Raw genomic sequence first — 17,015 nt, forward strand, 5'->3', positions numbered from 1 at the left:
AGATATGAATTTTAAAATTCACTATATCCGATGTTCACCATGAACACACATAAAGATGTTTTTAATAATGCCATTATTGATATAGCCGAAGCATAAGCTTGCAGTTTTCTAATGTGTCCAAAACACTGTTATTTTTAGATAATTTCTTTGTATCGGTCTGTCGAATTTCAATGTCAAAAGACACAAGTTTGTAGTGTTTTGAAATGTAATGAAAATGGAAACATCCATTTAGAAATTTTAATGTTACCTTTACTGGACGTGTTATGGTTAGCTCAAGGTGATATATGTAAAAGCATAGTATGTTCCCTTACAACGCAATAGCCTTACCATACAACTTTTGTCTGAAACATTTCTTCGTATCGTGAAAAATAAGAGAGTAACTAAAAGTGACAGAGTTAGGTGAGACACCCTATATATTCTATATTCTATATTCTATGTTCTGATACATTCCATTATTTTTCTATATCATATTCTGTGACCCAATCGCGTATCTTACATAAAATTCTACATAACCTCTTAATGTTCAAACTGCCTGCAAACTTTCATATTGTGCTCTGAACTTATGAGATATTCATCATTATACGGTACTAATTATATTTTAGGTTAGAAACTATACTAAAAACTCGTCAAATGGATTCTGACAAAATCAAGAAAAGAAGCATCCTATGTACGTCGTCTGAAATGGCAAGTGAGACGTGGCAATAAATATTTTAATCGATCATGAATAAGAACGTTAAATCAACGTATTTACGAAAGTATCGATTATACGAAATGTCCTAGTCGTCCTACAAGAATAGATTCAACGGCGTTCAATGGGAAACTGAATTATTCACTGAGACGCTTCTGAATCTGAATTTTATTAAATCACGTCCGCGAGATTTACGAGCCCGGCTCCCTTAGGAAAGCACGATTGTTTGATCACGTAAAACGTTTCTTAGTTTTCTGTTCTGTTTGCCTGCCTTTAATGTCGCTAATACTGACAAGAACGACCATAAGCTGTCCATTTAACAGATCAACGAAATATTAATTACTTGTCACTTATGCATAGGTTTGGTAATAGGTCTTGTTGCTAATAGAAATCAATAACTCTTTGATAATTTTAAGAAACGTGAATATGATAATTGTTTTTGATCTTTTTATGAAGAATTGATAATCACTCTGAATTTTAAAGAGGAAAAATTTTAATTATTTAATACTTTTAGATAATAGACATCTAATAGTTTTTATATTTATTGTTTATTATATTTATATGTAATTATATGATAATTACTGATATATTTTTTTTAACGATAAACGTGATTTTTGGGTAGTTTCGTTATATTTCAATGGTATGAAAAGAAGACGTAAGAATAAAAATCGTGAAACATTTATCTTATCAGGCAAAATGTCGTAATTGAATTTCACTTTCTTTTCCTTGTGGCTATCAATTTACGTCATTAGTGTGTAATCGCATAAAATTGATTCTGAGGTGAAATTCATGGTACTATCTTCTTTCTCTAAGAATTTATTATAAAAAGAAAATTTAGGTAATTTCCATATCTCTAAATAAATGTTATAATTAATTTTGTTTGATTCTGATTTAAAGGAATTATTTACGTGTCTTTGAAAATTTCTATTTAAAAAAAAGAAAAACGTTTTTTCACAGAAAGAAGGAAGAAATTACTATATTTTAAAATAATTCAGTTGGGCTAAAAAAGAAACGAAGATAATTTTTTAGTAACAGTTTTAAAATTTCTTAAAAATAATTAAATCTGTAGAACAAGATCATTATCTTGAGAAATTGAAGAATGTATTATTGAAAACAAAATGCTCTGTAACTTCGATCTTCGAGCGATTGAGAATTCCAATAGCCGATGGTCAGACCTACTTCTACTACTTGAACCATAATGTAATGTGACGGCTGTCTACCCATGGGTAGAACAATCTACTGACGTTCCTCTGGCAATTCTGGCATGCATGAGTTACACAATGTAGGAATAGGGCTGTATTTCTGACAAAGTTTAACTTCTGCAAATATTACTGGTGATAGGATACATATAATAAATTTTTATAACTTATAAAGTTTTGATTAGATGATTAATCTTTAAAGTAAGACATAAGTAATATATTTATTAATATAACAAAATTTTACATAGACACTAAATTTTATTAATAAGAATTATTGAAAATTATAAAAATGTATTGTATTAATAAATTAATAAAATTTGACATCTATTATATTATATTTTATCGTATTCTCTTATTATATTGTAAACTCTCATTTTCAAATAATTCTAATCTCGTATCATTTTATATATACATGTATAAAATTTTAAGGCAAAAGAAATTTATAGAACATCATCGTATAACATGTTTTATTTAAATTATTTTGTCATAATAATTACTTTATAAGGCGTGGATATTCCTCGAATCTAATTCTTACACTTATAATAATTACACTTATTTTTAGGATTAAATAAATACTTGCAACAGAATGCAATCCATAGAGAAAGGAAAAAAAGGACTCGTTTACAATTTCAATAAATATTAACTTGGTTGCATTAATAACAATGCTGTTTAATATACCACAGAGAGCCCTTTTTGTTTTCTTAATTCCACCAAGTGATTTCGGCGCTGACTTACGCGTTTATCTCCCTTTGAAATGTTTGTGAAAATATTTTAAAAAATTTGTCACTGTTACAACATATTTAATAAGTGCAAATTTTGGTGACTTTATAAAAATGAATTTTAAATAATCTTTTAAAACATTTTTTTTGTAGAGTACAATATAATTTTTTAGATTAATTATCTAAGCCTAATTTAGTGAACTAATATTATTAATGAAAGTTTACAAATCACAAGATACAAATTATTAAAAACAATTACAATAAGTATACATATATAATAGGCAAAAGATTGGTAGTAAACAAAAAAAATTTTATAAACTTGAAAATCATTCGATTGTACTATTTTGTGCCCTATCATTTGCTATATTATTTATTCAAAATTGCTCTATAACTAGTTACTTGTCGATTCACTAATATTATTAATTAAACGTGAATAATGTTAGATGAATAATTAAGATGAATGAGTAAACAATTTATACTAGTTTTATAAATTATTTTGTATTATCATATAATAATTAAAAGATGTTTAAAAAATTTTAATAACCAAAATTAAGTTCAAGCTTATTCAACAACCGTAAGAATATAATTGGCGGGGATAGTCTTCTTCAGTGACCTTGAGTAGCTACCTAGGTAATTCTCAACAAACTACATACAATCCAAAACCTCGTGATCAAAAGTGCTTTCAAGATCGCTTATTGTTAACCTCAACACTATAACAATAACCACGACAATAAATGCAATGACAAATAGGAATGGTCACGTCTTTTAGATACCATTCCAGAGATTGTCTACCAAGCTCCATACAATTTACCCCATATATAAGAGGAACCATTCAAACAATCGATGAAAAATCCAAACAATGATGAAAATGTATGATCTAATTAGGGATGAAGCGGCGGTGGAAAAGGTAAGTCTAAATGTGGAGGCTCTATATGGCTTCTATCGTGCCAACCCCCTGCCACAGGGTGAGCGTGATACAGTCCATAATTAACGCCATTTGTTGCTATTTTTTTAAGACCTTGGATACTAGACAGTATCAAGGCCATTTTGGCCAAGAGCAACGCCTTGCCACCGAGAACCGCGAGGAACTGGAAACCCATGGGTATCAAGATCGAGCCCATCAGCAGGAAGCCCATCATCATCAGCGGCACCATGTGGTTATGTCTACGACGGTGGCGATGCCTGCGGCCTGATAACGAAACGAGCATCATTAATGAGATACTTGAGACAACAAGTGGCTTGTTAATGTCCACTCTCAAATTAAACAAGGATTTTCGTGCAACAACAATAAAAGCAAAGTGATTTTCATGATTTTTTTTTATACTAACTGCCAGTTATATGGGATTAAATCCTTTTAAGATCTGAATACAGTCCTGAAATATAAATGTAATCTTTTTTTATATCAATTTTTCTTACTATTTATTAACTTTTTAAACTGCAACTTTTAACGACATTTTAGACTGGCATTCCCGATAATTAATTGATCAATCAATTTCGCACAAAGATTATTCACTTTGTTACTTTTGATTATTTATTTATAACATTTTTTTAAACAATATAAACTTAATTTATCTGGCGATGAAAGTAAATTTTTCTTATAAAAGCTAAAACTTTCAGATTTTCTATATTTTTCTTTCAAACGTAGGTTCAATTTCTGCGTAAATTATCTAACTTTCAGAAAATTTCTTAACTTTTGCATTCTGATGACTGTGACAAATGCTATACTACACACCAGCAATGGTTACATCGTCAAAGACGATCGCAAGACCTGTATAATATACAATAAGCAATAAGAAGAAATAAAAGAAGTTACATTCGTACGTCAAAACTATCTATTTAACCCCAAAAAAGTCCAATTACATATAATCAGTAGTTAGTCTGAAAAAATTTATAGTAATCACTTACTTGTATTTTTCTTACACGAAAATCCCCCCTTAAGTATACTTTTATAATTTTTCAATTAACTGAATGTACTATAATTAGAAAAGTACATATATAGTTATAAACCGTAAAAGAAATATTAGGCGTACGAATGAATAGTTCAATTTTTTCAGTAAAATTCAGAGCCTATGTATGAGAAGCTATCGCAAGTTATTCAGTCAAAGTATTTGTCATTGCTTTCTGTAACTTTAAGCCATCTATTGGACAAGTGACGAATTACAACACGGTAAAAATGCTTTAGACACGATTCAATCGTCATGGCACTAACAGCAGTGAATGTTCTATGAAATTCCCACGTGTCAACGTTAGGCCACACACTGCTTCTACGACAAAAAAACGTCATAATGAGCCTTGTTTGCGACATCTTGCAGCAGTCAGTTTAATCACTAGACATTAGTTCCTCGGATTACTAGCTGTTCCGATCGATGCAACACGCCTTATCCGATAATCACTTCCAATTAGTGACTGAGATACAAAAATAACTTGGCAATCGGATCTTGTTTAAAGAGGCAGTATTTTTTTCCATGATGGAGTCCATCATTTGTCCGATAGATGATTTAAAGCTATAGGATGCAACGATGAATATTTTGGTTGAACATCTTGCTGTACTTTTTTTAAATAAACTTTCAATTTCAGTAGAAAATTTTGATTGCTTATTTTGTACCGAGCGTTTACTCGGCTACAGATCGTTGCATGATAATGATTACTTTTACAGCAAAATATTTTATTAATCAGAAGTTACCGATTCAGTTAAATGGACACGGACAAACCTTCGAACTTGTAGTTATCTACATCGGTTGCTTCATTATTAAGGAGAGAAATAATTTTATTGGTCAGATAATCCACGTCGACTTTGAACACATGAGTGCGTAAAACTCGTAACAATCGCTTCACGATAACGGCTGTCCAATTGGTATCATCCCCTATCTCACTGAAATATACAGAAAAAGATAATTTTAAGTATTATATATTTACATTTTTCTTTTTTATTAATTTTGTAAAAATATGAAGTTGAATCGTTATTGAATATGTCAACTAATTTATTGTCGTTACAGATTTACGGATGAACTAATTTTATAATAAATCGTTCACTTAAAAAGATTTCATAAAACAAACGGGATCAGTTTCAATTTCAATACACGCTAGATAATAGGTCATTAAGTTAATCTCGTGCTGAGTAAGAAATCCCTTAAACGCGGATTACTTGTCACGTGAGATTGCGTGACTTGAAATTTGTCCGCGGAAAATACTTCAGCGCTCCATTAAAGGTCTGATATTTTTCCTGTTCGCAAGAAATAGGGCGAGGCGAAATCGTAACTACTTTGTGTCAGTGTACAGCCGTTGGAAACCATCGTAGGTCAGCGGAACAACGATAATAACCAACAGGAATATTATACAAATTTTAAACAAATAAATAACTAATATTTTCTACAATACAAAATATAATTTATAAAAATTGATAAAAAGAAACGTATAGGAAAATGTTGACTATTTTAAATAGTCTTTTATCTAAATAGTATTTTATTTAATAGTCTTAAATAGACTTTTTATAATGTTGACTATTTTCTTCGTTAATTTTATATCATTCTTTTTTAATCTCTTTTTTATTTAACCTGGAAGTAATTTTTAAAATTTTCAAATCAACTATAAAATTAATTTAAATACTTCTCACTCTTATAACTTATATTGTAAATGAATATAATTCTCCATTTCGAAAATTGCATAGGTTCATAAACATTTATATTTTCAGATATAAGGTTCGTCGAGTTTACAGAGAAATTTGCAGAAATTCTATGGGATTGAAGGTCTGCAATCTTTTAGACGCTTATTCTAATATTGACCGAGCTATTGGATAAAGGAAATCAAAGATGAACTACGCTTCTCAACAGAACGGGTCTTTACATTGTATCAAAAAACTTTTAATATTTTTTAATAAGATAAGCTTTGGATATAACTGCTCTTAGATTACCATATCTACACTTTACTTACTATAGAAGTGATACAATTCGAAAAATTGTATTTTATTTCTTTATTTAATCATGATCAAGTACATTGTAATTTCATAAATGACAAGAATGTACTTGATTCAATTTTGAGAACATTATTTGAGTTATTGATAAATTTAATTAACAAAATAATGTTTTATTTTCACAAATATAATCTTTTATATTTTACAGTTGTTTCACTTTGATATTATTCATTTTAATTCTGACTAAATTATTTAAAATAGACATCTATCTAATATCTTTTACGTTAGAAATTAATATCCTTTATCTATAATTTTTTAAATTACTATTTGTGCAATGTAAAAAAATTATTTTTAATAGAAAAGAATTTTCTACAGTTCCCAAGAACAAAAATAATAATTTCAACAACTTTTTAAATTATTATTTATGTAGTTTAAAAATTATTACTTTTAATAAGAAAATTAATATTTGCCTAAATATTATTTATTATTATTTCTATATACTATTAATGTTTCTGTACTACTAATGTTTCTATAAAGAAGACGTTTGATTAAATTATAAATGAAGGGAATAATAATTAGAACGACACTTGGAGAGAAAAGAGCGATATCTCATAAAATGATCAATAGGGAGTTAACTTTCATACGATTTCGCAAGCCGAGAAGTTCCGAAGTGGAACGCAGGGCTTCCACGGCGACTATCACGCCCTAAAACTTTTCGGAACCGAAGTCGAACTTCCACGAAACTTCTGCAACGGATGTCGGTTGTATTTTTCTCTAGATCCTCAAATATTTAAAATCAATCCATTGAAATCTACGATTTCTTTACTTTTTTTTATACATTTCTATCTCTGCATCACTCTCATGTCATGGATCTTCCAGTTTTCATTTTGAGTAAAAATATACTGAAGTGAATTTTTAAAATCGTGTAGATTTTTACTTTCGAGAGGATATTGTTTATTTTATGAATTTAATATTTTCTTTAGGGTATTCTGGGAATTATATTTCACCTTTTTTAGCAGATATACATTTTAAAAAATATCGTACTTTTTATAAACCTTAGAAAGAAATATAATTTTTATTTCAGGTCATGTCAAAGATAGTAAAGTTAAAACATTATCATTTATAGTTAGAGAACATCTAATTCTAAAATATCCAATTCGTCTGAAAGGCCAAAACTCCACCTTTTATAAGTTTCACAATTTTATTATCCAGGTACATGATTAATGTTCGGTTCTCAAAAAATAAATAGCCTCTTATTTGTCAAATCGGCTAATTGCATAAAAAGATTGCATAAGAAAATTGCTGAACTTACGTGTAACTTATAATCAACCGAGTATTTTTGCATTAGCATTTCAAAAATTTCTAAAAGTGGAGTTAACCTCTTTGACCTATGAACAATTCATATAGCAATGAACACATTAATTCTTTGTTCTTGTTTACCTTTCTCTATAATTGTCCGTAAAATTCTTGTCCTCGTGGAACCTTACTAAATCCAGCCCCTCGAAAACTGGTATAATATCATCAACTAGAAGTGCATCCAAAGCAGCCAGTGCATGTTCCTGCACGCATTTTCGAAACTTCTCTAAAAACTCATCTTGCCCTGAATTGTTCCAGGATTCCAATGGACAATTCTGAAGCACGGTACGTAGGCCTGTGTACCACTTCGTATTGTCGTCGCAACTAGCGCCATCGGTCACAAGGATGACAAGTATGAACACGTAGAATGCACGCGGGTGCATCTGCATTCAGGGGAATAGTCGCCAACTTTAATAGCCGGTCGTAACAACTCGCAGACCGATAAAACTTAAGATTCGAGGGTACGCTCCGGATACGATACTTTGTGTTATCGCACGTGCAAGTTATAGGCGTGATAAAAACAAATGTTTTGAATAGGTAATTTATACCTGTTTTGAATTTTCTACTTTTTTCCTTTTTTATTATTAGGCTGTAGATGTTCATGCAATTTTATGTTTATATACACGTAATTAAAGAAATGGAATTTAAGTAGATATTTGTTTCATCTACTACATATCGTGATAAATGGTCTATTTTGAATATTTCATATATTCTTGCATATTAAATGCATTCTATAAATTTTTTTAATATTAAATGTCCCAAAAATGCATAAACATCTACAGTCTATTATGCTTTAAATTATAATATTAAAATTGCTTATGAGTTTATTTGTTGATCTTGAATTAGACTAATTAATTTTAAACATAGCATTTATTTAATGCTATTAAAATCATTTGATAAAAAGTAAAATTTACAAAATAATATTTTGCATATATGAAAAAATATTTAGTAAATTTTCTTAAATTTATGTATATTCTATTTGAATTAATTTGCTATATAAGACTTGTTCAATAATTAAAACCAAACCTTGCAATATACTATACCAACACTACTATATTCTGAAAAAATCATTCTTCAAGATGTGAAAAAGTAAAAATTCCAAAATTTCTTCCTTCCTTAATATTCGCAACTTTTTACAAGTAAATAACGATCATTAAAGTTCCAGCTACCCTTGCAATCCAATGTTCTTCATTCACTGAACAAAATGAACTTTACCTCGAAACACGAGCACACCACTGGAGATAATGTTCTCCAAATCGGTCGCGATACAATGTAAACGTTCGATCGTAGCTATATGAAGATTTATACATGCAGGAAATAGGCTAGGACACCGGCCAGGTGGTCATTGCGATTCATCGAAGGGCAACAAGGCAACGGTTAAAAGGCGGCACCTTTTATGCTCCAGCAACCTTGGTCTGTAATTATCAATAAACTCTTATAGAGTTGCATGACTCAGACCCTGAATTGCTCTTTCAACTGATCAGTGATATTCTGATAATTGAATATAAATAATACATAAAAACACAAAACTTTTTACAGTGTTTATAACATGCTTACAATAAAAACAAAAAGATTATTATAATATATTCAATCACGAGATCTAAAAGAATGAAATTATTTAAGATGGCAATAAGATACTTACTACATTAATAAGAACAAAATTTAAAGAAGTATAGCATAAATATGTATACAGCATAAATATTAATATTTCTAAATATAATTTTTTCTTTTAGTCAGATTATTTTATTACGTGATTTAATGAGACATTATGAGTACTGTATTCTATTGAGATAAAAGGAATTAAAAAGCAAGAAAAATTAAATTATATGACATCTAGAATATGCTAACTGTGAGGTAATATTTAAAAAATATCTAAACCTCCTTGTATAATAAGGTACCAACTAATAATATTAGTACACTAACAAAGTACAAATTGCAGGGTATAGATTACATTTTTGTATAATTTCATAATCTTTTATCAAATAAAACAATCAGATTATTAACAATTTATAAATGTTACTTGTAAAATTTCATTTGTTTTATTTAGATGGAAGCTTATGTTAATGTCATGCAAGAACACTTTACTTTACATTATTATAAGACTGCAAGAAACACTATGGCTGCAATTTTCTTTTCTTCTCAAACGGTGCTTCTTCTGATGTATGTTACTTTTCCAGTCCGGAAATTAATGCTTCGATACGAAAATTGCTAACTATAAATTTATATTCCTCGAGAAATTACAGTACTCGACGTCTTTCATACCATAGATTAGTAAGTGTACGGTAAATTTTCTATTAAATATTATGGCAAAGTGAGGAAATGGAGAAGTTATGAAAAAAAAATTTTGTATTAAAAGAGAATCGTATAAAATAAATGCTTTAACAATAAAGTTGCAAATTTTATTAAGATATAATAATATAACAATTGAAATTATTAATCTATTATAAATATATTTTTTAGTCATTAACTTCATACCTACAATAAAGAAAGCACCTAAACTGGACCAAACCATAAAATTTCTTTATTTCTAGCTAGATTTTGTTTCTTACTTCATGAAAACAAAATATCACATACTGCAGCACTGAATTCGTTAGAAAAAATAAATTGTAAAAAATATATAATAGATTACACCAAGCTAAAAAAGAAACCTCACAATAGTTTTTCGACAAGTATATACATTACACATAAACCACGAATCTCATTTTATTCCTTATTCTATAATTTTTCCCCTGAAAAGTCATCGATAACCTGTAAACATTCGTTCCTTGAGAATAATAATAAACGAGAATGAGAAGAAACAAGAAATATCTTCTGACCTCATATAAAAAATAAACAAGAAATTATATAGGATAATCATATATGCTTCTTCAATGCACAATATAGAGTTTCAAAACTATGATTTAGCGAAGTAAGTGATAGTAAATAGTAATGAAAAAAATATATATGTTTTATTTAATTAACATATTTCCCACTTCACTTTTTTACAAATTCTAATCCAATCCATAAGCAACTTAATATATACCAAATCCCCATAAAAAAATCTGATATATGTAGTTAATCAGTAGTCGCTTAAAACTTACATCTTCCTAATCTCATCATTAGACTGCGGAAATTTATGCTATTATAGAAAATTTGAAAGTGCAATGTACATGCAATACACAAAGTATGCAAATGTATATTAAATATTTAAGATAAAATAAATATTTACTTATAAAAAAGACATCTGTCTATAAACAAATATCTACCTATAAAAGGTTTAGATTTCACTTCTTTAATTGTATTCATAAAAATGTGAATTTACATAAACATCCGCAATCTTCTTATTACAAACAAATAAAGCGAGATGAAACGTATTCCTTGAACGAAAAATTTTCTTAATCAAGTTTTTATCATAATCCTATTACACTTTACTTAATTAACATGTAGTTTTGAAGTATTCCGTATGCTAGGAGTTGGACAGAGTTATTGCAAATTTCTGTCAATCACAGAACTATAATAATCTCACTTGCTTATCCCACCAAATATGCACCCTTGATCGTCATCCTTTTATGGATTATCATGAAAAAGTATTCAATCTTTCTATAGGTGAGACTTTTAGTTTTTGTTTTTCATTTAGGTTTTACAAACGTACGAATTATAACTACATATCGAACAATTGTCTTCGTTGACATTCCCCTCTGTGTTTTTCATTCCCTTCAGACGATACTTGTTCTTCGGCATCCCAGAACTAATGCACAATTCCAGGAAAGCCCACTCCTCAATGGATCCAAGAGAACTTTCTTCACTAAGAGAACTCACAAAACTATGCCTTGAAGGTACTACATTCGACTTCGTTGTAGTCCTACGTAATTCATCGTCATCATTTTCACCATTTAAAATTGGGGACCTACAATTAGGAATTTCGGAACGTGAAGTGCTTAGAATGTTTTCGTTCGTGTTGTTATTTTCGTGCTCTGACTGAGAAAACTTCCTGGCGCACAATGGCATACGGTTTGTTCTTTCATATGTATTAATTCCACCATTTTTAACAATATGTCTCCTATTTTCCTGAACCTTCGTAGAATGGGAAGTGCAAGAAGTTCCTCTGTGCAGAGAAAGATCATTCTCTATGGGTTTATGTGATGGTTGGGTCTGCACCACCGTGTTTCCGAACAGATAGGGTTTATTCACATAATAATATGAAGTACTGGAAATATTTTTCGTTTTTGAGTATTCTGGTTGCTTCTTTACGGACACTAAGGACGAATTTGATGAAACATTCAACGCCTACGAATGATAAAAGACCCATAAAGTCTAATCCATCTAAAATTTGATATGTAGAATAAGAAAATAAAACTGTATATTTTTACCTTTGGCATACCAGATTTAATACATTGCGCCAGCATGATGTCTTCCTCTTCCTCTGAGAGGCCTAAATTATCCTCGAATGGTGCAGACTTCTTCGACTGATGTTTATTATCCTCAATATACCCTTGCTGACGGTACGACGTAGACGATGACGATGGTTTTCTTGAAGCCGTCACCTTCGATTTCTCCGCGGTTTGCGGCAATGCTTGTCCTATAAGTGTTGAAATATTCAATTTAACCTAGAATTAATACACAATGGTTCATAAAAAATATTGATATAATCAGGATTAGTCAAAAACGGAATAAAGAAAGAAACCTTAGGCATGGCCGCTCTTATACATTCACTGAGAATGGCTTCATCGTCCGAATGATTAGGGCTGTCGCCAAAAGGATCATTTTCGTGATCCAATGTTGTATGACACATGGATTTTCGAAGAGCAGGGTTCTTGTTGGCACTTTCTACAGGGGACGATGATGGTGTTCCACATATATTGAATCTCTGTGTTAGCACTTCTGTTTTCTGTACAAAGGGAATGCAACTCGTTGGTGGCGGAGTTATTTGTCTAACCTAAAACAAACATAAGATAGTTAACATTTAAGCACCCGACAATTGGGGATATAAATACGCCTAATTATTTTTTGATTTGCTGAAAAGAAATCAATTTAAAAAGTATACACAATATTGTTTATTGTAGTAATAATATAATATAAATATATTTTATTTCATGTTATATGGATTAAGAAATGGAAAGAATTAGTCAATTAAATTAATAGTTCTTTTTGTTATGATAATCTTCATAACAAGAGCCCATATGCAAGGGAACTTTGCAAAATGTACTTACACATGTAACTGTGTAACTGGGTGTTTAAGTGTTAATATCGAAGATTACTTAAAAAACTTCTCTACAGTTACACGTACTTTCGATATTCCTGACTGAATGCACTCATCAAGAATTTTCTCATCTTCACCAGAGAGATTAGAACTTTCATCCGACAGATCGTTTCTATGGCACTCGACTTCGCCCGAAGATTTAGCTTCTTCGATCCTTTCTACATCTTCCTGTACGCTCGGCATAGACAAGGCAGAAAGATTCGATTGTGAGCCCACTGGGGAAATATCAGCAGGTGTATCTTCTGTACAATACACATGTACGGTATCTGGAGCAGCAACAACTTCTATTGCGGGCTTGCTAGGTTTTGAAGCTGTCACTGTAGCATCCGCGGAAGTGACAGCAACAGGAACTGAAGGTTCCAGTCTGTTTAAAACTGGTGTTCTCTGGCAACGTACCAACATGTTTGATGACTCTGCTTGTATGGGTTTCTGGACAGTAGACGTTTTGAAAGATTGTCTATATCTGTAATCAAGTGATATTAGTTGATAATGATATCGCATATTTATTGAAAAAATATTATATCATAACTGAAAATAATTCAGTTCTGTGTGTCATCTATAAACATATATGTGCAACATGTATATACAGAAATGAATAAATATGAATGATTAGTGACTAGTATATTGCAAACTATTAAAATACCTATTATTTTGTATTCCCATACTGATACATGCAGCCAACATGTCTTCATTATCTTCATCGCCATCACTCACTTGTTCCTGATCCTTCTCAGCTTCTACGTTACTAACTTTTTCTTCCAAAGAATTTTCTTTAATATCTTTATCCAGCTCATTAGATGGTTCTTTCAGTTCATTTTGAGGTTTAGATATATTGGGAATTTTCATTTCATCGTCGATGGTTAAAGAACTGAGACTAGTAGCTGTGGAAAATTCAATGGGTGTTGATTCCTCCTTAAATGTGGCAATGTCATCCTCGAAGACACTGGTTCTCAGAGCATGACACTTTGAATATGCTGAAAAATAATATCTGTTAAAAAGACTAGTAAGGTATTAAGGACATTCTTACTATTGTATAAATAAAAATTCTTGTGCTTAATCTTTCACTAACGATCAATAGCATTGCATACATAAATGTCGAACAGGTTGTCTTACTGCTTCTTCTGGTATTTTGCTTATAAAATCTGTACACTGATTTTTATGATTACGAGGACTTGGAGGGATAGTTTGTGTTGGTGAATCTGGTAATTCACTTGGAGACACAACACCACTGGTCCTGCGACTATTAAACATCAATTTTAGTGTAAATTATAAATTTTGTTACAACCATTATTATTTTGCTGTGATTTGAGAATTACAGGGGGAAAAATATGATATGAACATACAATTTTGTTGACTTTCTGATTTTGATGTTATTTAATAATTAAAACTGACGTACTATATAATATAACATAATTAAAAACAAGAACAACCTGCTTGGTCTAAAGATATATGTACTGTAGCAGTAAATGACAAATCTATGAAGTTTATTTTATAATGTTTTTAAAATCATTATTCTTCAAAAGAATTGGACATATAGAAACCCATAATTAATGAAAAGGCAGTTTTGGTAATATGTGATTGTTTGGCCAGGATTCTTTTCACTTGGATTTTAAAATTATTCCCATCTAAGAAATAAAAATTATGACTTATCATGTTTCTCCCTGTGCTCTTTATGAGATTTCTAAAAATTACCTGAAATCACTGATAATGGAGCTACGATCATCATGTATAGAATGCTGTTCAAATCCACTCAATGAACCTAGAGAACTACAACATGAAAACATTAAAGGAGTTTGTTCTGCATAGTAGTCTTGTCTACTGAATGTAACCATTTTGCCTATAACAATCAATGTAACAAATAAAGCCACAATTTTCCATAACACTTGATAAAAGCTTATACAGTACATTAAAACATTAAACATAGCAAACCTTCTTTGTCTACAACTCTGGAACTATTTTTTCCTTCTGTAGAACTATCAGTTTCATCAGGAATACGTAATATGTTGATGTTAGTGCTAGCTGCAGTACGGTCTGCTCTCTCTGACACATTATCAGCTTTGTCAGAAGAATCTGTGGAAGGTTCTTTGGAAATAATTCCATTAACATTATTCCTTTGTGTTATCGCACTACCAAGAGAGCTGAGAGAATTAGCACGAGAAAAACCATCAGATGTTCCTGCTTGATAATAATTAATTAACTTTTCATTAGAAAGACAGTTAGGTTTACATGTCTCGGAAGTTTTAGAAGATTCTAATTCTTTCTCAACAAGAAGTGAACGGTCTTCATTGCAATTAATTGTCATTGGATGCTCATAATTCAAATCTTCCTTGCGACTAAGTTCAACATTCTTTTTGCTGTGTTTCTTCTGGGAATCAACAGATTCTTTTGCATTCTCCAAACGTAAATCGGACATAGAAGTTGCAGTAGAAAAATTGAAAGGTGTTTCATATGGAGTTCCTTCTGTACAATAAGTCTTTACAGTATCCTCCTGAACGCTTCCAGGAAAATATTCAGGACTCTGTTTCTCATCATCATCAGTGTCATCCTCTGCGTATCGTAAACTATAATCTGTTGGCTGATCAAGATCGGTTTCAGCATAATCTCCAAATAAATCGACTTTGGAGTCACGTTCCCCGAATTCCTTCTTACAAGATCGATCACTTCGAGAGGAATTCTCCGTTTTCCTTTCACTGTACTTTTTGCTATAATCTACTGGTTGCTCAGTTATTTCATCCTCGTATCTTTGTCCCGTATTCCTCTCCATACTGTGCTTTATTACTTTATTTTTTCGATTGCGATATATTTTCGCCCTCGAACAATTTTTTTGGAATTAGTTTTATCAATTGATTAACATAAAAATACGAGGTTTGAATATTAACTAAAGATTTGCGTGTGAAAAAGAATTATTGGAATCCGTTTTAACAGATTAATGTTTAATTACTCTCACCATCCCCGGTAAAATCTTAAATCAGTAGATGAGTAGGAAGATCACAGATACAACGTTAAAAAAGTCAGCCAAAAGTGCACACCAAGAATAAGGGTCTCTAACGGTCAACGATAGAACTATGCATATATTCTCCTTCGATACTCTTAATGGGATGAAAAAATAAATAAAACATTCAAAGTACAATGTCTTTTATAATAATTGGTAGATAAAACAATTTTCTATCAAGATTCTACTTTCGTAATTTTATATGTCAATATATAAATTTGCATGAAAATGCACTCTAATCATGATTATTTAATTTATTTCTACATTTAATAACTTACATTATAATGAAATTTATATTGTAATATTTCAATAAAAAAAAACATTACAAAATAAATTTTATAGAATATCTTGCAATTATAATAAAATGTGTCAGCTTCTCTATGAGCATCATTTTTTAATAATTATCAGGATAACTTTTTCTTGAAGATATATCCTCTTCATTAAGAAAATATAATAATTTTAGACAGAGATCCTAATTAACTAATCCTTAATAATTAACTAGAATCCTAATTAACTAATAGAAAATCACTATTTTGGTCGATAAATTTCTCGATCAAACCACAAGTTTTTTGCTCTCAGATTTTCTCAGAAAATTACATCATTTTCAGGAATTTTAAAATGTTTCATATACTTCTTATACTATTTTATTCTTTTAATACTTATCAATATTCACCAATTTTCTCGAATTTTTTCATCATTAACCTATCCCTCAAAGCAATGGGAATTGGAGAAAATTAGAAGATTGTGGATGTTGAAAGGACTTTAAATGATTAAACGCTTTGTTTATTTACAAAATAAGATTGTTTTATTCAATTCAATTTGCAAGTTTACAACAAATGTACAATTTTACAATGTGTTCATCATTTTCTATATAACAATTTGTATAATCGTGTAATTTTATGTTAATTTGAT

At 30.2% G+C, this 17,015-nt stretch overlaps 2 protein-coding genes across 3 annotated transcripts; both read right to left on the reverse strand.

The window, feature by feature from the left end:
• Positions 1 to 2,337: 2,337 nt before the first annotated feature.
• Positions 2,338 to 8,525, reverse strand: LOC100642947. Its single transcript, XM_003403149.4, has 3 exons — positions 7,957 to 8,525; positions 5,318 to 5,478; positions 2,338 to 3,795 (listed from the first exon to the last, which is right to left on the reverse strand). The coding sequence occupies exons 1-3, from the start codon at positions 8,259 to 8,261 to the stop codon at positions 3,488 to 3,490; spliced, it is 774 nt and encodes a 257-aa protein (XP_003403197.2). The 5' UTR covers positions 8,262 to 8,525; the 3' UTR covers positions 2,338 to 3,487.
• Positions 8,526 to 10,801: 2,276 nt separating this feature from the next.
• On the reverse strand, positions 10,802 to 16,148 carry LOC100646571 (adenomatous polyposis coli protein). Of its 2 annotated transcripts, XM_003403098.4 has the most exons (8): positions 15,041 to 16,146; positions 14,804 to 14,948; positions 14,200 to 14,351; positions 13,755 to 14,085; positions 13,139 to 13,574; positions 12,536 to 12,787; positions 12,222 to 12,458; positions 10,802 to 12,138 (listed from the first exon to the last, which is right to left on the reverse strand). In XM_003403098.4, exons 1-8 carry the CDS (start codon positions 15,873 to 15,875, stop codon positions 11,485 to 11,487), a joined length of 3,042 nt encoding a protein of 1,013 aa, XP_003403146.2. In that variant the 5' UTR covers positions 15,876 to 16,146; the 3' UTR covers positions 10,802 to 11,484. The 2 variants fall into 2 exon arrangements, with proteins under 2 accessions (XP_003403146.2, XP_012175164.1); XM_012319774.3 differs by lacking the exon at positions 10,802 to 12,138 and having other exon boundaries at positions 12,253 to 12,430; positions 15,041 to 16,148.
• Positions 16,149 to 17,015: the final 867 nt, after the last annotated feature.

Source organism: Bombus terrestris, chromosome 16 (assembly GCF_910591885.1).
Source record: "Bombus terrestris chromosome 16, iyBomTerr1.2, whole genome shotgun sequence".
In the NCBI taxonomy this organism is placed as follows: domain Eukaryota; kingdom Metazoa; phylum Arthropoda; class Insecta; order Hymenoptera; family Apidae; genus Bombus; species Bombus terrestris.